Here is a 24980-nt window from a genome sequence, read left to right on the forward strand (position 1 = left end):
CCCCTTTTGGTTCTGTATTGCTGTGCATTTACACACACATTTTAGTGCATTGGCCACTACTGTCAGATATTGATTTAAAGAACCCGGTTCATATAGTGTGATGGAAACTGCGGGTTCTTCACAACATTTTCAGTTTTGGTTTCCATGGAAAAACACTAGTCCTATACCAAATATATTGAAAGTTTGACATGTACTTCAACAATTGCAGTTTTCCATAGAAATTCATTGGTTATTTTATGGATACTATAGTAATATATTACAAGAAAGAACACCTACAAGCTCAGAATAGCAGATAGAAAAGGATACTAAGAGTATCACAAGGATGCTAAGTCCACACAATTGTAGTTTGTTTTTGAAACAAAGCAGTGAGCTGTGCTGCAGTTTGGGTCAGTGCACATGGAGTTTTTTGGCGCTGATTCTGACGCTGAATCCGCCTAAAAAAAAAGCCTCCCAATAGAGTTGGTAGTTGGTTGCACTGACCCTGCATCTGACACCTTTCTATCATACCCAGAGACGTAACTTGAAGTTCCTAGGCACCCACTTAACGTTGGGTATCTATAATACTGGCGTCAACTTATGTTGTAGAAAAGTTTTTGGGCCCCTGAAGCTCCAGAGCCTTGTAGAATTGATACTTCTGCACCCCCTACAGCCACACCCCTGATCCTAGCCAGCCATAGTTTTTTTCAATTTGTGCTGCAGTAGATCTTCTCTTGGCATTGGACTACATGGGCTAGTCATACGAGCCCATGACCCTGGAACTGGTTGACCCGGCTGTCCTTTGGGTCAGTTTTGGCACGTACTGACGTCTGGAAACATCCCACAAAACTTGCTGTTGTGCAATTGCTCTGACCCATGTGCTTGCCCACTTCTCCTGATTCAAAACCTGACTGTTGACTTACTGCCTACTGTATCCCAAACCTTTTAGAGGTGCCATGTCGTGGGATGGTAATTGTTAGTAGTAATTTTACTGTCATGTATATTCTGTGTACACTCAACAGAATGGACCAACTAGTGACAACACAATGTGAAGAAACAGAGGACTAGGATAACCGATGAAGCCACGGCCTGTGTCAGTTTATATAATAAGGTATAATAAGGATATCAATGACTTAGAGAAACTTGGTCAGCTATTCAGTAACCGTTTTCTTTCTTTTGGTTTCCTTCACTGCTAGTTTTACATCTTTATTTCTCAAAGTGTAGATCAGAGGATTTAGCATTGGGGTTATAACACTATATAACAAGGTGGCCATTTTGTCTTGGTTAGAGACATGAATATTGCCAGACCTCAAGTACATAAAGAAAATGGTGCCATAAAATAATGTGACCACAATAACATGGGAAGCACAAGTGGAAAAGGCTTTTCTCCGTCCTGTAGCTGTGCGAATCTTCAATATACTGGAAAGTATATTGAAATATGTAATAAGAATAAAGAAAAAAGGGACAACGGCTACAACTATAGCGCAGAAGAAAAGGATAGTCTTATTAAGAGATGTATCTGCACAAGCCAGCTCTAACAGTGTGGGCGCCTCACAGAAGAAATGGTTCACTACATTTGGCCCACAAAAAGGTAACTGTAATGTATATACCATGTTTACTATGGCGTTTATTAAGCCTCCAACCCAAGATATGGTTGCCAAGTTAATGCATAAGATGGGATTCATGATATTAGTGTAGTGTAAGGGGCTACATATAGCCACATAGCGGTCATAGGCCATCGACAGCAACAAAAAGCACTCCGTACCTCCCAGACACATATGGATAAACATTTGTGATACACAACTTTTATATGATATGCTTTTCTTCACTGATAAGAAGTTTATAAGCATTCTAGGAACTACACAAGATGTGTAGCAGATGTCCAGGAAGGAGAGATTTCTCAAGAAGAAGTACATTGGGGTATGGAGTCTGGGGTGTATGTAACTGATCCAAATTATTAACATGTTGGCTATGATTGAAACAATATAGCACGTAAGAAATATAATAAATAGCAGTATCTGCAGATCATGCCTGCTGGTAAGTCCGAGAAGGATGAACTCCACAACGGTGCTGGAATTTCCCGGGACCATTTCAGAAGGCTCAAAGTAATGTAGAGCTTTGTATCAATAAAATGACAGCAATGACAAAAGTATACGATTTCATGATTTTTAACTCATTCAATAAGATTTTAGTAACATCTGGGTAAGTGAATTGCGGTTTTGTTTTTCCTGATGTGGAACTACAAATCCCAAGCATAGGTGTGGGTTTAAAGGGAAATTCCACCCCCAACTAACGTTGTCAATGTGCTTTACTATGGTATTCTGTGTGTCGGTCTTAAACTTATAATTCAAAAGAAAATCTCTACAATCTCAGAGAGGCAGACACTTTCCCTGTTTAATTTTCTGGATATTTCTCATGTAGGCATCATAACTTTCTGTATGTTGAATTTATATGGATTGTACCACACAGATTTGAAGGGGTTTTCCACCAAAGCAACCAATGTTCTATCCAATATTGTATTATATCTAAAAAGTAATCATTGCACAATAACCACACTGCCAATAATCATACAGCACACTAATCACCCTGTACAATAACCACAAAGTACAATAATTACACTATAATAACACTACACACTGCCTAATAATACTGTACAATAACCACGCTGCACAACAACACTAGCCAATAGTTGCAAAGCACAATAACCACACTGCGCAATCACACTCTACAAGAATTATTATACAATATTCACACAGCATAATAACACTGCACAAAATTATAATGTACAATAATCGCACAGCACAAAAACCACACTGTACAATAACCACAAGGCACAATAATCGCACTGTACAGTAACCAAACACAGGGCACAAGCACAGCTTTTGAAAATTATTGCGTTGACCTACAAGGTTATCCAACACCCATATCACCTATGTGAAAATAACTGCCCCATAAAGCCATAACATTTTATACTAGGAGTACCAGCAATGCAATATCTATTGGCAGAAGTAGCACAAACTCTACCAGTGCCCAGGGCATGATTTTTACTATTTGTCTGCCTATCTCCTTGTTATACCTGACTGTCAGCATGACGGCTACCACATGGACAATCATGGCTGGGTTTCTGACAAGAGCTAGACTATAGCAAGTTCCTGTATTCCTGCAGTCGCCAATAATATGGTTAAGAAAATGTTTGTTTATATTTGTTAAAATGTTAACTATTAATCGCAAATTTAATTATGGAAATGTTCCTGGGACCCTTTAACAAGGTATGTTATAGTTACCTGTGATGTGATGTCATATAACTTCGAAGTCTTATGGATTCATGCTTAACTGATGTAATACTATAACATATAGGATTTCTATAATCTTGCAGAGATATTGTAGAATAAGGACATGCCAACAACTATTCTACTATCATAATGCATTGCAGCAGCCATATTAATGTGAGCAGAGCAGGCGTTCACAATACGACCATCATTTATAATCCTTCTACATTCCCTAAGGTATTTTTATATAACCAGAGGGATTATGTCAAACTGCTATTAAAAGTGAAGTAAGAAAGTTTTACCCCAGTGCATGTCACAGAATGTACATATACGAGTTATTAAAGGGAATCTGTCACATCCAAAATGCCTCTAAAACAATAATCGTACAATGTAGGGGCCTTATGTAGTGGAAACATACCTGTGTGGCCACAAATAGATAATCATTATTTTATGGATATACAAAGCAAGTGCACAGGGGGTGGGCTTCCTTTACTAGTTTGGCCTATAGACCGCCAATGCAGATAGAGGCTAAAAATGTCAATCACAGAAAAAGGGGAACACATGGGCATCGATTCCAGAGAAGAGCCAGACCATTTGTGACTGTCTGTAGGCAAATCAGGCCCTGCCCCCAGTGCACTTGTAGGCTGATTTGAATATCTATAAAAATATGATAATCTCCACATTGCTTCATCAGTGTCTGGCCGCACAGATGTGTCTATTTCTTTTAAAATCTCCTAAAAGGCAAAACTATTAAAGTTTTTGCTTGTTTTGTTCATTTCCCATGGACCAGAGGGCTGTCGAGCTGCATCTCTACCACTGATTCCAAATTATTGAGACGACCTTAAGGATTTCAGAGTTAAATCAAACAAATTGTCCCCCACACAGGGCTCATATATAAGATTATAGCAAAGTGGTGTATAATGTACAGTAGTTTGTCACACGACCTGATCATATTGTTCTTCATCTCCTGTCACTAAGCTAAGGTGTTTCTGTGTACTGCTTGATTTACTGTGTTCAACCTTAGCTATTTCCCTGACCTTGTCCTTTGCTTGCAGCCATTCTCTTCTGATTGAACTTTGACCTTTTCCCGATCTCTGTTACCTGTGCTGCCAGCCTTGCCATTGTGTGTGTTTACACTACCTTGTATCTACACTGCCAGCTAAATAGTTGCTGAACTGTCCCCAATACTGGCATCACCCCAAGAAGTGACAACCTGGTGCTTTCCCTGCAGATAAATCCAGATCCCCTCAGGAATAGGGGTATGGGTTGGCCACTTGGCAAGTCAAAATTTTGGCGCACTCTGTTGCATTTTAAGCCCCACCTACTTTGGGCAATCCCTACCCCCTTGTTGGGCAAGATGCAGAAACTGTTAGGGTCTAAAACGCTTAAGAACTGAAGCTGTAACCCTTAGATACTATGGTCAGGATTTCTCACATAAGAACTATGAAGGTGTCTGTGGGATTCCTCTATTTTTGAATTTAAAACAACAATTCTCTATTTTGCTCTTAGACTTCCTACATTCATATAGAAACCTTACAATATAATTTGCTTTGGCTTTGCATTATAAAAAGCAAAAAATTTTCTAAAAATTAATTTCTGGCTGCTTTAGGACGAGAAGAACCAGGTTGTATAATCATTATGGTGCAGAGTTCAACAGGTTCTAATCTATAAGTGGGAACACAATAATGAATTAATTCAATGAGTTAATTAGTTATGCAGTATGGCCATTATCATTAAAAAAAAAAAAAAAGTTACATACTTACTATGGTGTGTCTCTGAGGCACCGGCAGATCTTCATGTCATCATAACTAACAAAGCACTGAACAAGTCTCCACCAAATCAACACCACACGCTCTGTTTCTATTGGTTGAAAGGTCTGTGGGTGGAGCTTCTGATCAGATACTGGAATGTAGAATTATGGGGGAACAAAGATTGGAAGGTGCATGATAGACAGCATGATAGTACTTAAGGGTTAAGCATGTAAACCATTTTTTTTCTGTTGCAAATCACCCCTGAAGTCTTCCACAACGTGCTGCACTTTAGTTTGCTCAATGGACTCAGCTAACAAGCCGAAACCTAGCATGTAAATACTGTGACACCAAGAGACCAACTGATACAAACTAGCAATATCATGTCAACTTTGGCCAAATGTTTCTCAGGCATCAGCAGTTCTAGTAATTAGTGTAATAGGACATGGTTGTTCCACAAAATCAGACTTATTGATGTGATATGATAGTTAATGTTTTATAGTCTGTAGCAGTCTGTAGCCATTACCAGTGGCGTAACGTCTTGTGGGCCTGGGTACAAACTTTTGTCCGGGGCCCCCTACCGCCTTCCTAGAGCGAATTCTTGATAGTGGTGATTACGGGCGTTAAAGTGATATCTCAGAGGCTTGAAAGAGATACAGCTGTTTTACCCGCAACTGCAGTTATCAAGAATATGGTGAGTGAGCCGTGCAGCGCCAGGCATGTAAACAATACTTGGACCCCACACAGTATTATGTACTGCACAGTGGCCCCCCAAACAATATTACGTGCTCCGCACTGGACCCCACACAGTATTATGTGCTCCACAGCGGCCCCCCAAACAATATTATGTGCTCCACAGTGGCCCCTACACAGTGTTATGTTCTCCATAGTGGCTCCTAAACAATATTACATGCTCCACTGTGGCCCTCACACAGTATTATGTTTTCACCAGTGGCCCCCACACAGTATTCTGTGCTAACAGTGCCCACCCCCACAGAGCCTGAACCCTCCCCCCTATTCCTCCCCTCTTGTGCACACACACAGCCTGCACCACCATATACCCCATTGCCCACACACAGTCTGCACCCCCATTCCCCCCACTTGCTCACACACAGCCTGCACCCCGATGTCCCCCTCTTGCTCACACGTTCTCTTCTCTCCTCCTTACCTTCCAACAGTCTCATTCCCAGCATCTCCTCCTTCCTGTGTAACACCGCACTGTCCTGTACAATCCAGAATAGCTCTGCACACACATGACGTCATCTAAGATGCTTTAGCCCACTAGAATTTAGCATCTACCGCAGGAAGAGCCTTGGAGCGGATGCTCAGCCCAGGACAGATGAGTATAAGTATTTTTTTTATTCTTATACACTTCCTCTGGGCTGGCATTTAATGGAAAGGAGCCCAGTCAGGCCCTTTTCCATTAACAATATGTATAGCAGTTGGAGAGCAAGGCTTTCCCCGAACATTATGGTAGTCCCCAGCCATTTCCAGCTGACCGTGAGCCCCGTACCCCTCCGGGCCTGGTCATACTCCCTGCAACTATGATCATTATACCACTGGTCTTTACTGTCCATCTGTGGATATTTTACTGATGTATTTCTGTAATTGATTTGTCATCGGTTACCCTATGCCTCATTTCAGTGATATATGTATCAATTCCTGTGTACACATTCCTGTACCATAAATGATCATATGATGAGTTATACATCTAGGAAGGGCCCCTCACCCCCCGCTCCAAAGGGACTATAAAACTCTATCCTTTGAATGTCAATGGACAAGATGGGTGTATGGTAGTACATGCAATGGGTCCCCCATTTCCTTGTGTAAAGAACTATTGCGTATTTGTAAAAACTGGTAATTGTAGCTAAGTATTATCTCTCTTCATGTATTAAACATCTTTAGTATATTAACACATTATTATATTCTGGTGTGCTTATAGTCATATAATTGACTATATAGTTCACCATCTTAGTTAACCTGTTACAAAAACTTGGTGTCAGAACCATTGGAATGATTTAAGAACTTTATTGAGAAATTGCAATGTCTTTGTTAGTAAAGATGTTCAGTTTTGGAGTAGATGCTAAAAAAATCAGGCCCAGTCCCTTGGTGGGGGCATAGATCGTGACAATGTGCACCTGCACTCGAGGGTTTATGACACCCTTCTGACCTACAGATCCCAGTCAGTTGGTGGTGAAGCTTGATATGTCTGTTAAATGGCAGAAATCTGCAGCAGGAGTGGGATGGCTGTGTATGCTGGGGCTGAATTTGAGAGATGTACAAGAAAAAATGGCAGTAAAGACTGAGCAGAGATGTCTTAGAGATACAGGACAAACATCTGATGTGGTTCACAGATTAGGGTCTTAAACAAAGAATCCTCCTCTGAGATGTCCATATACACTTATGGACAGGGGTTATAGTCGATGAAAACAGGTTTTCGCCAATGACAAGTTGATGGCCTCATTTATTGTATTTACTCTCTTCTGATCATTATGGTCAAGGTTTTCAGGAATTGCTTGGGTCAAACCTATAACACATTCTTCTTCCTTGTGGTTTCTTTCAATGCTTCCTTTACATCCTTATTCCTTAAAGTGTAGATCAGGGGGTTTAACATTGGTGTGATAACACTGTAGAATAAGGTGGCCATCTTGTCTTGGTTAGCAACATGAGTAGCTCCAGGTCTTAAATACATTGAGAAAATGGTGCCATAAAATAAGTTAACCACGATGACATGAGAAGCACAAGTTGAAAAAGCTTTCCTACGTCCCCCGGATGTGCTGATCTTCATGATGCTGGAAATTATATAGATGTATGTCACAAGAATTATAAAAAAGGGGACCACGGCTACCGGTATAGCACAGATGAATATGAGCGTCTTATTAAGTGATGTATCTCTGCAGGCCAAATCTAACAAGATGGGCTCTTCACAGATGAAATGGTTAATAACATTTGGACCACAGAACGGTAACTGTAATGTATAGACTATTTGGAATATTGAGTTGGTTAAACCTCCAGCCCAAGATAGAATTGCCAGCTTAATACACCGGACAGGGTGCATGATTTTAGTATAGAGTAAGGGGCTACATATAGCCACATAGCGGTCATAGGCCATTGTTAACAAGAGATAGCACTCTGCCCCTCCTAGAGAGAGGTGGATGAACATTTGGGTGAAACAAGCAATGAATGATATAGATTTCTTCACGGATAAGAAGTTTTTCAGCATATTGGGAATTATACTTGATGTATACCAGATGTCCAAGAAGGAGAGATTTCTCAAAAAGAAGTACATCGGAGTGTTTAGTCGGGGGTTTATGCTACTGATCCAAATTATTAATATATTACCAAATAAAGAAACAATGTAACAGATAAGAAATACAATAAATAACAATATCTGCAGGTCTTGCTTGTTTGTTAGTCCCAAAAGGATGAATTCACCCACAGTGGTCATATTCCTTTTGATCATGACAATAATCTGAAAGAAAATTTATGTTTATAGAGTATATACAGAATATATTCAAGGTACGGTACTATTATTATTCTTGGATATTACTTATCCAGTATTTATTCTGACTCCATTACTGATTCTGTCCAAAAAATGTAAAACAAATTATAAATGTAAATTATATTACATATGTAATAAAGTAGGGAAGTAAAGGCATTGTACTGTAATATTGGCTGGATTACAGATTATCCTTGGTAATTTGTAGTCTCCTGCCCTGAGCCTTGACCTCTCCAGATCCTTTGTACAACTCCTGCCTACAATGCTTGATCGATCCTATTGACTTGGGGCTTCACCATAGATTCTGCTCTTTGAATGCCAAGAATAGTTAAATTACTACAGACTTCCAGTCAGATTTGGTAGATAATACAATGAAAAGCACAAGAACTAATACAAGTGTGAACTCAGCCTAAAAGATAGTGGACCTCGGATGAGTTGAGTGTGTAGAACACATACAAACAAAACCCCTATATCTCATCATATGTTGTAAATCTACAGTTCTCAGAATGCTGGGCCTGTGGTTAGATGGTTTTCTTAGGGCCTGTTTACACGATGTAACGCGCCGTTGATTCTGACACGTAAACTTGTGTCAGAGTCAGCGTTGAAAAACAGTATCCCATTGACTTCAATGGGTTCCATTTAGCGTGGGTAACTCATTGAAATCAATGGGTTAAAAAGCCTTCCATTGATTTCAATATGTTACACGTGCTAAATGGAACCCATTGAAGTCAATGGGATACTGTTTTGCAGCGCTGACTCTGACATGTGTTTACGTGTCAGAATCAATGCCGCGTTACATTGTGTGAACAGACCCTTAGACTTGTAGTTAAACAAATGGACTTGTCTTGCTTTTTGCTAGTCCCAGAAGGATAAATTCACCCACTGTGGTGTAATTCCTTGTGAATAGTCTGAAAGAAAATTGTGTTTATATGAATGACAGAATGCATGCAAGTTACTTTTATTATTCTAGTCATTAGGTTATTACTTAACCAATATTTATTCAGATTCCAAGGTCTCCATTACGGATTCTGTTCAAAAAATTTTTTTAAAAAATCACTAATGTACATTATATTACTTGCCATATAATAAAGTAAGAGAGTAAAGGCATTGTAAGATTTGCTTTATTACAGATTATCCTTAGGGACTTGTAGTCTCCTGCACTGAGCCTTGGCAGCTCTATGAGAACTGTATATTATTACCTTCGCACATTGCCTGACATTCACCATGTAAAATGGGCTTAAATGTGCTAAATTTTAAGCAATACATTTGGCTTACAATGATGGCAAGGCATTTACCAGAGGCTAAAAAATGTCCCCAGACATTAGGATATATATATATATATCTATCTTCACACACTAAGGTGGCTTTCTACATGCCTCTCTTAATCTGGGGTTCGCTTACACGAGATGTTCACACAATTATTAACAATCACAGGCCTCTGTGATGCATCTCAGGAAGTTTGCAAAGACGTGGAGAATATTTCAGGACATGAAATTTCTGAAGTGGTCTGGACATGAAACCCTTTCTGATCCTGCACTTCATCCATGTCCCACCAACTTCATTAGAAGGTGCCAAAAATGGCAGAACAAGGATAAAAAGGTGCAGCTTTTAGTGTGAAACTGCCACGCACCAAATATTCTGCCTTTTTCACAGTTTCTATTTCCTGAATGTAGCTGGCACTATTATAGGCACAATGGCAGAATCATATGAGCAATGTATGTCACATGAGACACTAAGTCTGCTATTATAGAAACATTATAGAAACGTTTCTTTCCATCATGATGACAGGAACCTTCTAGTTCAGAGAATCCTTGGAGATTTCCAAGTTCACATCATGTCTTATCCCTTACCTATTTCTTATTAATTTTACTCATTGCAATCTAGAAGGGTTAAAACTCTAGCAAAGTCTACATGGAAATTTCTGCCGCATGTGTACATGACCTTATTGCACAGAAACACCTGCTTTTACAAATGTCTATTTCAGCTTAGGAAAAAAATAGTATTTTTAGGTTTGAAAGTGGGTTAATGTTGGCTGTGATCAATCCCATTGACTTCGGGCTTCACCATAGTTTCTGCTCTTTGGATGTGAAGAATAGTTGCATCATAACAGACTGCCTGAATACTATGCTAAAAAAGCAAAGAAACCTGGCAGAAGAACTCAAGTGTAAACAGACTAAGGCCAGGTTCACATCTACGTTCAGGGATTCCATTCTGTTTGAAAATTGCAGAGAGAAAAGTCCTGCAAATGGACCCGAAGAACAGAAACCCCAATGCAGGGGTGAAGCTAGCATAGAAGATAGTGGAGAAGACATACTAAACACCTATATCTATAACAAAACACCTATATCTCTTCATATGTTGTAAATCTACAGCTCTCACAATGCTTTGTTCCTGTGGTTAGCTGGTTTCCTTGGACCTGAAGTTAAACAAATGGACAAAGTGCAGGCATGGATCTAATATAAACTCTAAGACATCAAACATCCATTCCCTTACCTTTTACTTTTCAGAACATTTTGCTGAACACAATTTAGAATCATTAGTTGGATCCATAGTGATCAGTTGACCAAAAAAGGCAAAGTTCAAAGAGCAAATCATGATTTTCTTTCTTTTCCCTCTCTCTGTATTCTGCTAAAATCCTGTCCTATTCAGCAATGTCTTCACCATCTACAGGAGCCATCATTTATAATTGTTCTCAACTCCCTGAAGACGTCTTTCTTTATTCTTTCCCTCAATGGAATTGAGGGATCAGACTTCAAACTTCACATCTGCTGCAAAAGTAAACTTACAAAGTTTGCAAATCTATGTAAAGAGAATTTATGATCGGAAAGTGACTTCTTTTTTAGAGTTTTGATTAAGGCATATTGAAATCAATAGGAGGCTTTATAACCCATTGATTTCAATGGGTAGCTCGCGTAAGCCGGCACCCATTGAAGTAAATGGGATCTGTTTTGAAGCACTGCACTCTGACACGTGTTTACATGTCTAAATGAGCAGTGCGTTTCTCCGTGGGAACAGAGCCTAAAAATTAGGGCAAGTGAATGTAAGATTAAGCAGTGTCAAAAGAGCTCTCTCACCCACAGAGTAGCAGAGCTTTGTAGCTGCTGTATGTCTATGGCTTTATCATCAGCCTCCTTTTCCCCTCTTATAGATTTCCATGTCAAAAGCATCTTAGTTTGAGAAGGAAATTTATTTAATTAAAAATGTGTTACAAAGTTTCTTATATTCACCTGCGCTATCCATTTCTGAAGAGTTGTTGTACAACCCCAATTCCAAAAAAAGTTGGGTGTGTAAAATGTAATGACAAGAATGTAATGATTTGGAAACCTTATATAACCATATTTCTTCACAATAGAACATGTCATGGGCTGAAAGTTTTCCATTTCATTTGTAAAAATCCATTTAGATATTGATGGCAACACATCTCAAAAAAGTTGGGGCAGGCTGGGTCTACCATTGTGTAGCACCCTCTTTTTTTCTTTTTTTTTACAACAGTCAGTAAATGTCTAGGACAGGGGTCAGTAATCTTCGACACTCTAGCAGGTGTGAAGCTACAACTCCCAGCATGCACCATTCACTTCCATGGGAGTTCCAAGAACAGCAGAGCAAGTATGCATGCTGGGAGTTGTAGTTTTACAACAGCTGGAGTGCCGAAGGTTGTTGAACCCTGGTCTAGGAAGTGAAGTGATGAGACCAGTTGCTGGAGTTTTTGTAGAAGAATGTTGCCCCATTCTTGTCTGATGTGTGGTTCTAGCTTGTCAACAGTCCTTGGTCATCTTTGCTGGAGTTTTCATTTCATAATGCAATAAACGTTAAAATTCTTTGTTCAGGCAGGGATCCAGTGGAGTCTCTGTTCAGGTCTCCGATCTTTGCTGATATTCTGCCCACGTGTGTCAGCCTATCAGTAGCAGACTGATGACGCTCTGTTCAAACATGACATCACCGTGCTGCCACTGATTGGCTATACCACTCATGTGAGGGCTAAAGGTCAGGATTACTGGGGACCTTCACACTTGCTCCGCTGTGCGCTGTGTCATTCTACCGGGTTTCCGTCCTAAACCCTGGAGAAACTGAACATAGAACGGCTTCCCAGTGGTCAGTTTTAAAACCCATTCATTTGAATGGGTTTTAAAAGCAAACCACCAGTGTCCTTATGCAGCCTCTTCGCGGGGAAACCAATTTTTTTAAAAGGGTTGTCCAGGATCATAGAATTGAATGTAGGCATTTAAATGCATACCTACCTACATCCAGCTCTCTCTATTCCTGCATCGGGCTGTCAGTCACTGTTGCCCCTCTCTTGGTATACAGAGTGGCTGCTGCCGTGATGGTATATTGATGGCACCACTGCTCTCAGTGCTATACATCTAGGAGCAGTGACTGACTGCAGCAGTCCCATCAATGTGACAGAGGGCAGGATTCAGGTAAGTAACAGGGCTGCATGTATTTCACTTGAATGATCCTGGGCAACCCCTTTAAATGTGACCCTACATCAGTATTCAATTTACTTCATCATCTATGTTCTAGACACAAAAACTATCACAGAGAAACACAACAAATGCAAGATTTTCAAACCATCAAACCATACGACTAGAAGTGTCAGTATGTTGTTCATGTATTGATAATAAATAGCTGACTATATAGTAATTAGGTTTTTTAATATAGTTATTCTTTACCTCCAGTGCATACACATAAATTCCAGTGCCACGTTATGGGTATGTAGTAGTTTATAAACTACCTTTCATGTCCTCTACTTGTCATATACCGCTGTAAAGTTGATGGTGTGTTTTATTCAGTGCCCTTACAGTTTTGCAGGTATGTGCCCAAATGACAGAGATATCAGTGTCAGAGGTGCCAGCCTAATAGTCCAGTGTCATTGCTGAGAGGTGGGGAAGTCTATGGAAGACTACCATCAGGAGGATTTCTTTAACATCCAGTGATAACGCTGATCTGTGAGACCAGACCTTCTAGCACTAGGTTCACACTCGTACTACATCTTTGTTCTTTGGGTCTGTTAGGGAACAATAATAAAACATTGGTTACACACAAAGCCCGGCAGACCCTATTTACTATAATGGAATCTGTCGGGGGTCCCTAACTTTTAAACTGAAAACGGCAGAGTAAAAATTCCTTCATACGGGACTTTTTCCTCCGCCGATTTTTGGTGGACTCTCCAACAGACTCCAGAGCAAATGTCAGCGTAGCCTGACAATGCAGTGATATCGATAGCCGAAACTACCAGCACTGATATCTCTGGCACTGGGGCATATACCTGCAAAACTGGCAGTGTGCTGAATTGGACATGCCACGTGAAATGCCCTCTTTTAAGGAGTTGTTCTTACGCTGTGGCTCCCATCACCGCTGCTCTCTGTTTCTATATATAGGAAAACTGCAGCAGTGACCGCATGTCTACAGGACTGCTGGACTCGGTGACATTCGGCAGCCTCTCTGTATATGTATTTTATTACTCTCTGTACATTATCTAATACAAAAAATGAGAAATCCTCTCTCTATCCATTTTCCACACATCATCATTTCTTCTCTTGCAGAATCTTCTTCCGTTTAATTTCTTTTAGTGCAACTTTCACATCTTTATTCCTCAAAGTGTAGATCAGAGGATTTAGCATTGGGGTTATAACACTATAGAACAAGGTGGCCATCTTGTCTTGATTAGTGACATGAACAGTTCCAGGTCTCAAATATATAATGAAAATGGTGCCATAAAATAATGTGACCACAATAACATGCAAAGCACACGTGGAAAAGGCTTTTCTCCGTCCTGTAGTTGTGCGAATCTTCATTATACTGGAAAGTATATTGACATATGTAATAAGAATGAAGAAAAAAGGGACAACGGCTACAACTATAGCACATAAGAAAATGATAGTCTTATTAAAGGTTGTATCTCTGCAGGCTAACTCTAACAGTATGGGCGCCTCGCAGAAGAAATGATTTATTACATTTGGACCACAGAAAGGTAATTGTAATGTATTAAATGTTTGTATTATTGAGTTTGATATACCACCAACCCAAGATGCAGCTGCCATTTTAATGCATAAGACGGGATTCATAATATTAGTGTAACGTAAAGGGCTGCATATAGCCACATAGCGGTCATAGGCCATTGACAACAGCAGGTAGCATTCTGCCCCTCCTAGAGAGAGGTGGATGAACAACTGGATGAAACAAGCATCAAAAGATATGGTTTTCCTTACTGATACAAAGTTTATGAGCATTTTAGGAACAACACTTGATGTATACCAGATGTCTAGCAAGGAGAGATTTCTCAAAAAGAAGTACATTGGAGTGTTGAGTCGAGGGTTTACGCTACTGATCCAAATTATTACTATATTGCCAAGCAAAGAAACAATGTAACATATAAGAAATACAATAAATAGCAATATCTGTAGGTCCTTCTTGTCAGTAAGTCCCAGTAGGATGAACTCATCCACGGTGGTGAGATTACTTATCATCATTTTCAATAGTCTTGGAATGCTGCAGTGAAACATTTATATGATAAGTACTTATACTGGATTAATATATTATTGTATTAGTAGATTATTCTAGTTCTATTCATTATGGAGTCATCCATGCTATCCTAAATCTCTCTTTATTTACTGAGCTCACCCTGAACATGCTTAGGCTGTTGCTTAGCATAAATTGCTTAAGGATATACAGAAGGTGAGATCTTTGTACACAGCACCATTAGCAGCTGTGCCCTTTGGCACTGGTAGAATACAGCTGCTTATTCTTAGACTTGGTTTGTAGATTATAGTAGAGTTTTGTACTGTCATGGACTCTCGAATTAACAGGCATTGAACATTTTCTATGGCAGAAGTTTCATTGTTATTGAGTACAAACTAACATTTATTGTACACCAATTGTAAGCATACTTTATAAAGGCACACTTATACTACTGTACATCCTTTACTTGTAAGTATTGGGTAGTGGATGTTCTTGCTGATGGTAATATAATGTATATTTTACAGTCTACTAGTCAGAAAATATGTTTTACATATTTGTACGATGAATAAAAAAACTAATCAACAGTAAGTTCACATGGAGGAAACAGAAGAGGAATTCCTCTTAATTTTCCACCTCCGTTTCCACCTGTGGGGTTACCTATGATGGGATGCAGGGCAAAGTTGGCTTTCACAGAAGTCTTACCCAAAGACATCTTGTACAGAAACTATAAAGCATTTTGGTACAAGACATGACAAAAGTTGTAATTTTTTATGTACAATTTTACAAAAAAAATTGGGGAAGTTTTTGCCCTTCTCTGCCACACTTACCTCTTTTGAAACAATAAATGGAACAGGACATGGCAGATTGGGGTGACAGATATACAAAACTAGAGAATAGAGAGACACCGAGCACACTTATAGTGTAGATGGTCTATTATAAATATATAGATGAATTATTTATGAAAGGAACTCAGGACCTGGTGGCCTCTCACCTGATCGGGTTGTGACTCCGTTCACAACACCGTTTTAAGCAAGATTAGGCTTCGTCAGAGTGAGAGTGGCAGCACGTCTCTATAACACTGGTCAAAAACCAGGAGGATGCACCAATGGAAGAACAAAAGGACGGCGCTCTCAGGTCCAAAGGAATTTATTCAAAAAGAAGATTGCACAACGCAAAAACAGTTGCCGCGTTTCGGGTCGGAACCCTTTATCAAGTGCGTAACTAGTTAAAAACAATAAATATAGTATATGTATAAGAAACATAAATATACAAAGACATAATTTAAAAAACAAATTAGCTTGTCAAAGAAAAAAACAACAGACCACGACATTATTAGGAGAGAAAATCATTTACCTATAAACCCAGAACCTATAAACAAATCCAAGGTATATTATATGAATTCTGAATTAAACTCAGGTGATGTATTACACATCATTAGTCATAGACAAACTATTATATATTAATCATATTATTCATACTCGAGATAACTATAGATCCTTAACATCCCATATGTTCAGTGACTATTATTATATTTCATTAGAACAAGATTCCAGCAATAATATTGTCTTACCTTCACTAATCGAGCTTCACTCAAGCTAGGAAGAAATAAACCTTATCCGGAACACTACTCGGCTTATTTAACCGTACCGCTCCATATGCCACTTCCGGGTTAGATTCACACTTCCGGGGGAAAAAGATGCGGTCCAAGCTGGAACGCATACTCATTAGCTAGATGTTATGAGCCTCTGTACAAATTTTTTCGGCGGAATGTTCTATCACCACAACAACACGGGCACTTCCTATAAGACCCAAATTCACCTTTAGAAGGGCAGGAACGCTCAAAAGTATTCTAGCGCCCAGCAAATTACGGTCATCCAACACAACCTCCGTAACAACTAATACATCCTCCGGAGGGAGTTTCCGTTGTAACCGTAATAGATGCAAGTGCTGCAGATCAATTAGAAATAAAGTATGTGAGATTAGTAGCTTCACTACCAACGAAATTTTTAGATTAAAATACCATCTTGATTGTACTTCGTCATTTGTAATATATTTATTGGAATGCCCGTGTGGCCTCCAATATATAGGCAGAACATCTAGACAATTAAGCGAGCGCATCAACAAGCATCGCTCGAATGTTACAAACGGTTACATGAAACATAGTGTGTCGCGGCATGCAGCTGAGCATCACAACAAAAGCTTCAGCGGATTCTTGGTAACACCAATTGACTGGGTTCCCCCGGGTAACAGTGATAGACTGAGTAAGCTAAATAAAAAAGAGATGTTCTGGATGTTTAAATTTAATACATTACATCCAGCAGGCCTTAATATCGCAACTGAGGATGTAAACAGATGAGTTACCTTGTATAATCTTTTTTGGTCATTTCAAATGTATACTGTTAACTAAAAGGTGTATTTTTAGGGAAGGGTCCACATAATTGGTTGAAATGCATGTTTTAAATTATTTAAATTATTCAATTTATTTTTCATTTTTAATTTGTATAATAGTCAGATAGAAATTTAATGTACCAATATCGAGTATATCATGAACATGGTGAGCTATATATATATATATATATTTTTTTTAAGTATGTAATCATATTGATTTTTATGTTTTCGAATTATAGAATCATTTTCTAAACTTTTATGTTACGTCCTAGGCATATATCATCACTATGAATTCTTTTAGATGACTCGTATAGCAGATTGTCTTTTTACGCATGCGCAGAAGTTCATGCGTTCCAGGTTGAACCGCATGACTTCCTTTTACTTCATTTTTTATTTACATTTGCATACTTAGCTATACGACTCTTGATAATTATAGGTCGTACCACCGTTTTTTCTTAGCCCGTACTGCTGGTTTCTCCGGTGCGGGCGGAGTGCCCGTGTTGTTGTGGTGATAGAACATTCCGCTGAAAAAATTTGTACAGAGGCTCGTAACATCTAGCTAATGAGTATGCGTTCCAGCTTGGACCGCATCTTTTTCCCCCGGAAGTGTGAATCTAACCCGGAAGTGGCATATGGAGCGGTACGGTTAAATAAGCCAAGTAGTGTTCCGGATAAGGTTTATTTCTTCCTAGCTTGAGTGAAGCTCGATTAGTGAAGGTAAGACAATATTATTGCTGGAATCTTGTTTTAATGAAATATAATAATAGTCACTGAACATATGGGATGTTAAGGATCTATAGTTATCTCGAGTATGAATAATATGATTAATATATAATAGTTTGTCTATGACTAAAGATGTGTAATACATCACCTGAGTTTAATTCAGAATTCATATAATATACCTTGGATTTGTTTATAGGTTCTGGGTTTATAGGTAAATGATTTTCTTGCCTAATAATGTCGAGGTCTGTTGTTTTTTTCTTTGACAAGCTAATTTGTTTTTTAAATTATGTCTTTGTATATTTATGTTTCTTATACATATACTATATTTATTGTTTTTAACTAGTTACGCACTTGATAAAGGGTTCCAACCCGAAACGCGGCAACTGTTTTTGCGTTGTGCAATCTTCCTTTTGAATAAATTCCTTTGGACCTGAGAGCGCCGTCCTTTTGTTCTTTCATAGATATACAAAACTGGCACTTGATGAAGGTAAAACTCGCCAGCTGCATCCGGGTCTCTCCAGGATGCGTTTATAAGTGGATATATGGTGAGCTGAAACATATATATTTTCCGTTTGCATACAATACTGGCACATTATATATACAATCTATGACATTTCCTGACTAGTGTAGAATTCAATTGTCTAAAATTGCCAGTTATAATTTTAACTGACTTGATAGATTTTAAGAGTGATGTTTATCTAGCCTCACTATAGCCTGACACTGCTTGGTATTTGGCTATAATATATATATATATATATATATATATATATATATATATATATATATATATATTAAGAGAAGTTTTATAAAAAAAAAAAAAAAGGCAAGAGCGTTATTGGAAGAAGAATTTATCCATTAAAAATCTGAAATTAACAGATAATGTATGGAAAGGAAATTTCTGATTTGTAGATATTTCTGGGGTAGAATTCTAACCTACACATCTGGATGAGGTTTCTAAAAGTCCATGCACATGCTGCAGAAATGGCTCCATTTAGTGTTTGTTCACACACAGCAGGTTCATTGCCAAACTATCTGTAGCTGAAAAATCAATTTCCTACATCTGAATGGGATTGTTTATGCATTACCTGAATGGATTTCTACAAGGCCACATATATACAAATCTACCGTGTGTGAACTTGCCCTATAGAAATAACTGACAAGTCTGAATGTGATTTAACTAACACAATAAAAAGGAATATTGAAGATTTTGTACTTCCATAGCTGCAGAAGCCAAGGTTCCCTAGACACAGACTGAGACAATATCCTTACCTTCTACTTTAGTAACATTTTCTGTCCTCTCACTTATATTATAGCAGACATGTATCAGAGTAAAACATCCCTCTCAAGTATATCAGTCTCATAATATAATGCAGTCCTCTCATCAGCCATGTTCATGAAGTTCTAGCAGAGTAGGGTTTGTACAGGTACTATTTGTAATCCTTCATGTTCCCTTGAGACTTTCTATGATTTCTTTTTTGTCTCTGATGAGTCAAGAGATTATATGGCAAAGTTTGAATAAAAAGTAAAATTATTCATTATTATTTCATTTCATTTTTTTTTCAAATGGATATTTTTATAGGTAAGTTGAATTTTTACTCACGTGATCTTCTTCATAGGTTGTAAGATGTACGTTATATCTTGTTTTGTTTTTTACCGACCCCCTTCTATAATATCTGCATCATATACTTTATAGTATCTATTTAAAATGACTGAAATACTGACGTTTTCACACTGAACACTACAGCAGACGCGATGAACTGACATTTGCTGTTTCTACATCTCACTTTTATGCTTTGCTGTGTAGACTGGGATAGAATCGGCAGAGAATGGGGAATTCAAATGGCACTTCAGTTGCAAAGATAGTGGCCTAGCTAAGGCAGTATACTGTAGTTATACTTCATACTACACACAGATTAAGCTTTGGAAGCAGCTTTCCTGCCACACTCTGATCTCTACACTTTACTAGCTTCACACAAAAGCTGTACACAATAAGCAATAAAAATTGCTACAGCTACTTCCAGCCGAACACTGCTCAACATTATTGTGACTAGAAGTGGTGGTCACGGAACACTAGGGATCACAATGTAATTCCAATCACCAACATTACTGAAGGAATCACAGGGCAACCCAGTCATCTTTTGTAATGCAACCAAAGCCCTAGCTTAAATTACCATGGAGAAAAACCTAAAGCATATGCTTGCCCTGCTCACGAGCAAGCAATGTGCAACAGAGCAAAGGTTCTAGTTTTCTTAAAGGGGTTCTCTAACTCATTTAAAAAGCTTCCCCCTTGCTGTAAATAGTAGTGGAGAATAAAAGTCATTGGACCTTTTCATGGTTATCAAGCATCTATAGGGTTTTCCCCTTTTGAATTAGTCTATGGTAGACACCCCAGGGGCTTACTTGATATAGCCAAAGAAACCTGGGAAACTGAGGCTTCCCCATACCGCAGTGTCATAGAGCATGTAGCTCAAATGCAGGATCGCATTTCAACAGTCATGCCAATTGTAAAAGAACATCTGCAAAGAGCACAAGAGGCCCCAAGCAGAATTTACAATCATTCTGCCAGAGTCCGAGAGTTTAACCCAGGGGACAGAGTCCTTATTTTAATGCCTACTGTGGAGAGCAAGTTCTTAGTGAAATGGCAAGGCCCATATGAAATTGTGGAAAAAGTAGGGCCAGTCAACTATAAGGTTCGCCAACCAGGGAAAAGGAAGCCTTTTCAAATCTACCATGTGAATTTCATTAAGCCCTGAAACCAGAGGGTGGCCTCAAATACAGAGGTGGGTGATTCGTTGCCACCAATCCCTCCAGTCCGTGTGAATGAGACCCTCTCAGTGCCCCAGCAACCAGAGACAAGGGAGTTCCTGCAGAAGAAGTTCTCTAATCTACCAGGGCGTACACACCTGATAGAGCACCATGTAGAGACAGAACCTGGGAGGAAAGTAAACCTCAAACCCTACAGAATACCAGAGGCACGTAGGGAGGTGGTGTCAGCTGAGGTTAAACACATGCTGGAGTTGGGAGTGATTGAGGAGTCCAAAAGTGAGTGGTCTAACCCAATTGTCTTGATACCAAAGCCTAATGGTACTTGGAGGTTTTACAATGATTTTAGAAAATTGAATGAGATTTCAAAGTTTGATGCTTATCCCATACCCAGGGTTGATGAGCTGATTGCTGATGACCATCATATGTGTTTAGTGCTTGTTGTAAAAACTTTTGTTTTGTTCTATGACAAGTCACATAAAAACATCAATATTTCAAAACATTTTTTAATGAAAATCTAAGTTATATAATTTTATTATACATTTCCGTAAGAGAATTATTTAAAGAGATATTGATATTAAATTTCATTTTATCTACATATCTACTTTATCTATCTTGAATTTAATCTCTGTAAGTAGTCACCTCATTCTGGATTACTTACACAAAGTTGTCAAAATTGTTTGCCCTTTATCTAATCTATCTATCTATCTATCTATCTATCTATCTATCTATCTATCTATCTATCTATCTATCCTTGAGAATGACATATGTTTTTAAAAGATTGGCTTTTATCAGATGCTTCAGCACTCTAGAACCCTGTACACATAGTATATTATTAGCAATCTGTCCTCATTGGCAATCAGAAATCAATGTTCCTATCTATCGGCCCAAATGCGTTGATCAATGGTCAATTATGAACAATAAAACTTTCATTTGTCATTGATCTTCATCTTCAAATATTGGCCATTCACAATAGGTAATGCTGCATAGAGAATGTCCCTTTACAGTTTCCAGTATTGCAGTTCAGCCCTGCCAGCTATGAGGATTGTGGGGATATACTGTAGATATTCATCCAATGCTCATATATTATTTTCCTAGCCACTGATCATTCACTAGTGGGATAAATATTGTTCCACATTACCTTAAAGAGGTTTCCAGGATTAAAAATATTGGCACTGTTCTGGAAAACAAGGCAGATTCTTTTTTCTAATTCTGAATAATTCATTTTGACATAGACATACACCTTAGCTATTTTATAGGATTTTAATGAACTTAAAGGAATTTTTCAGGGTAGTAATATTAATGAGCTGTCCTAAGAATAGGTTATTTTCAGATTGGTGAGAATACCACATCCAGCATCCCTATCAGTTCTCAGAAAGTGATAAGGAGTTGGAAACAGACGGTTCTGTTCTTTGTGTAGTGGCCAAACCTGGTACTGCAGTTCGGCTCCCATTCATTTGATTGGGAGCCAAGCTGCAGTTCCACTTCCGCCGACACACAAAGGACAACTCCATTCTCTGAATTGCTGAGAACATCTGACTGATGGCACTACCTCGTGTCAGATCATCAATCTGTTAAGATCTTCTTTAATGTAAGTCATCAACCTTTTTAGTCAAGAAAACCCCTTCAAAGTGAATTGTTCCACACTATCAACTTATCAAATATCCACAGAGACCAGCACCGATCATTATATTGGGGGTCCCCAATCTAAATGGAGTAATGATCATGCAGCATGCTGCTGCTCCATCTAATATCCATAGAAGTGACAGAGATTGGCTAACTTCATCTATTACAAAGACCCTGAATGGAGCCGCTGCACTATATAGAGGGTGAGCAGGAGGGAATGTAATGATGATAATCTTGAGGTCATTTTTCCCTACACATTCATTTGATGAGACCAAAGTAAAGTCAGATGTCTTATAATGCAGTTTTCTTTCTTGTGGTTTCCTTCAGTGCGAATTTTACATCTTTATTCCTCAAAGTGTAGATCAGAGGATTTAGCATTGGGGTTATAACACTATAGAACAAGGTGGCCATTTTGTCTTGGTTAGTGACATGAACAGTTCCAGGTCTCAAGTATATAAAGAAAATGGTGCCATAAAATAAGGTGACCACAAGAACATGTGAAGCACAAGTGGAAAAGGCTTTTCTCCGTCCTGTAGTTGTGCGAATCTTCATTATGCTGGAAAGTATATTGACATATGTAATAAGAATAAAAAAAAATGGGGCAAAAGCTACCAGTATGGCAAAGACGAAAAGCACTGTCTTATTACGAGATGTATCTGCACAAGCCAGCTCGAGCAGTGAGGGGGTTTCACAGAAAAAATGGTTCACTACATTTAGGTTGCAGAAGGGTAACTGTAAGGTATATACCGTGTGTATTACTGAGTCTATTAGGCCTCCAAACCAAGAGGCTGCTGCCATCTTACTGCACAGAATAGGATGCATGATATTAGTGTAGTGTAAGGGGCTACATATAGCCACATAGCGGTCATAGGCCATTGCCAACAACAAAAAACACTCAGTGCCTCCTAGAGAAAGATGAACGAACAGCTGGGTAAAACAAGCATTAAAAGAAATCGATTTTTCTACTGATAAGAAGTTTATGAGCATTTTAGGAACAACACTTGAAGTATAGCAGATGTCCAAGAAAGAGAGATTTCTCAAAAAGAAGTACATTGGAGTGTGGAGTCGGGGGTTCATGGTACTGATCCAAATTATTACTATATTACCAATCATAGAAACAATGTAACAGATAAGAAATATAATAAATAACAATATCTGCAGGTCCTGCCTGCTGGTCAGCCCCAGAAGGATGAACTTGTCCACCGTGGTCATATTCCATGTTACCATTATGAGGGTCTGAAAGGGTAATTGTGTTTGATATTAGTGACATAAATCGTACAAGCTAGAAATCCTCGAATTTATTACTTACTGTATATTATTCCTTTGCTTTTCTCTTTCCCAGTTTTTATCACAAATATTAGTTGCATTGCAGTCTTATTCTGACATTGAATAGTACTGTGATTAGATTATTGTAGGTATTAAGCTATCATGTAATCGCAGGTGCTATATTATTATTATTATTATTATTATTATTATTATTATTATTATTATTGAGACATTATCTATGGAGCTTTATATTAGCCACTATATTGTGTCTACACATGGCGTCATCCAACATGAGGCTAACTGCTGTTGTCTCTATAAGTAAAGAAAGCAGCATAGAATAGTGTACTAGGACCTGTTTTAGGACTGTGTTGGTGTCAGTCAGCACTCCTTATGAATGTCACTGTTCTGTCTATATCTGCAGAACATCACATTTCTCCAGATTTTCCAGGAAAAATAAAATATTTTTTTGGAACTCACAGCATGTCTGCTGCGAATATTTTCATAGGGACCGTAAAACACCGCATTTTTTTTTTATAAAGCAGTCCAAAAAATAGAAGGAACAGCTCAGTGACCTCTCCACAAAAAGGCTTTGCAGGTTTATTCCTGCAAAGTAAGTAAGTCTGAATTATAAAAAAATGTCTAAAAGATAATTAAATCTGGACTATAATTGGTTACAAGAAACCCGTTTTTACTATACAGATGTGATAACCAAGATCCATTCTGGAAATGTATAAACTCTGTGCGCCAAGGTCTCCTATAATGCCCCATAATAACTAATACAACATGGCTCCTCTGATGAATATGGCGCAGGGTCTTGCTTTCTGCCATGTGTGTATAAAAGCATCATTCATAGATATGGCCCTATATTTATACTGAACAACAATTTATTACTGTGCTGGGTATTTTTGGCTTTCATCTCATTCTGGAACGTTTTCACACTTTAATCTTAGATCGCTCAGTTACATAATATTGAAATAATATTAAAGGGATTTTCCACTTTAACACATGAAACAAACACATAAAATGATAGATATGGAGATGTTTTAGACACTTGGGTCATTATGACACTATTTTATAGTACTGGTCTGTTCATAAAATGTGGAATGGAGGGAAAATGTGCAATAAATTAACAAAATCCTACTAATATTATAAGTGTGAAAGTTGGTGTGTTTGGATGTTTGTGAGTTTGGATGTTTGTTCCTCAATCACGCTAAAACGCCTGGACGGATTTGCGTGCAATTTTCCACAAACATAGTTTTCCCT

The 24980-nt window shown here is 38.5% G+C and overlaps 4 protein-coding genes across 4 annotated transcripts; all 4 read right to left on the reverse strand.

Annotated features, from left to right (window-relative positions):
- Window positions 1-1127: 1127 nt before the first annotated feature.
- On the reverse strand, window positions 1128-2066 carry LOC142204503 (olfactory receptor 2G3-like). Its single transcript, XM_075275817.1, has one exon. It carries the CDS (start codon window positions 2064-2066, stop codon window positions 1128-1130), a length of 939 nt encoding a protein of 312 aa, XP_075131918.1.
- Window positions 2067-7520: 5454 nt separating this feature from the next.
- LOC142204504 (olfactory receptor 5V1-like) lies at window positions 7521-8456 on the reverse strand. The gene has a single exon (XM_075275819.1). The coding sequence runs from the start codon at window positions 8454-8456 to the stop codon at window positions 7521-7523; it is 936 nt and encodes a 311-aa protein (XP_075131920.1).
- A 5561-nt stretch (window positions 8457-14017) lies between these two features.
- Window positions 14018-14962, reverse strand: LOC142204505 (olfactory receptor 2B8-like). The gene has a single exon (XM_075275820.1). The coding sequence runs from the start codon at window positions 14960-14962 to the stop codon at window positions 14018-14020; it is 945 nt and encodes a 314-aa protein (XP_075131921.1).
- Window positions 14963-22742: 7780 nt separating this feature from the next.
- Window positions 22743-23678, reverse strand: LOC142204506 (olfactory receptor 5V1-like). The gene has a single exon (XM_075275821.1). The coding sequence runs from the start codon at window positions 23676-23678 to the stop codon at window positions 22743-22745; it is 936 nt and encodes a 311-aa protein (XP_075131922.1).
- Between the last annotated feature and the right edge of the window lie 1302 nt (window positions 23679-24980).

Source organism: Leptodactylus fuscus, chromosome 5, assembly GCF_031893055.1.
Source record: "Leptodactylus fuscus isolate aLepFus1 chromosome 5, aLepFus1.hap2, whole genome shotgun sequence".
NCBI classification, from domain to species: Eukaryota; Metazoa; Chordata; class Amphibia; order Anura; family Leptodactylidae; genus Leptodactylus; species Leptodactylus fuscus.

Bases quoted from the DNA above. Each gene is read 5' to 3' on its own strand.
- LOC142204505 (XM_075275820.1), bottom strand. From the start codon at position 14,962: ATGATGATAAGTAATCTCACCACCGTGGATGAGTTCATCCTACTGGGA.
- LOC142204506 (XM_075275821.1), bottom strand. From the start codon at position 23,678: ATGGTAACATGGAATATGACCACGGTGGACAAGTTCATCCTTCTGGGG.
- LOC142204504 (XM_075275819.1), bottom strand. From the start codon at position 8,456: ATGATCAAAAGGAATATGACCACTGTGGGTGAATTCATCCTTTTGGGA.
- LOC142204503 (XM_075275817.1), bottom strand. From the start codon at position 2,066: ATGGTCCCGGGAAATTCCAGCACCGTTGTGGAGTTCATCCTTCTCGGA.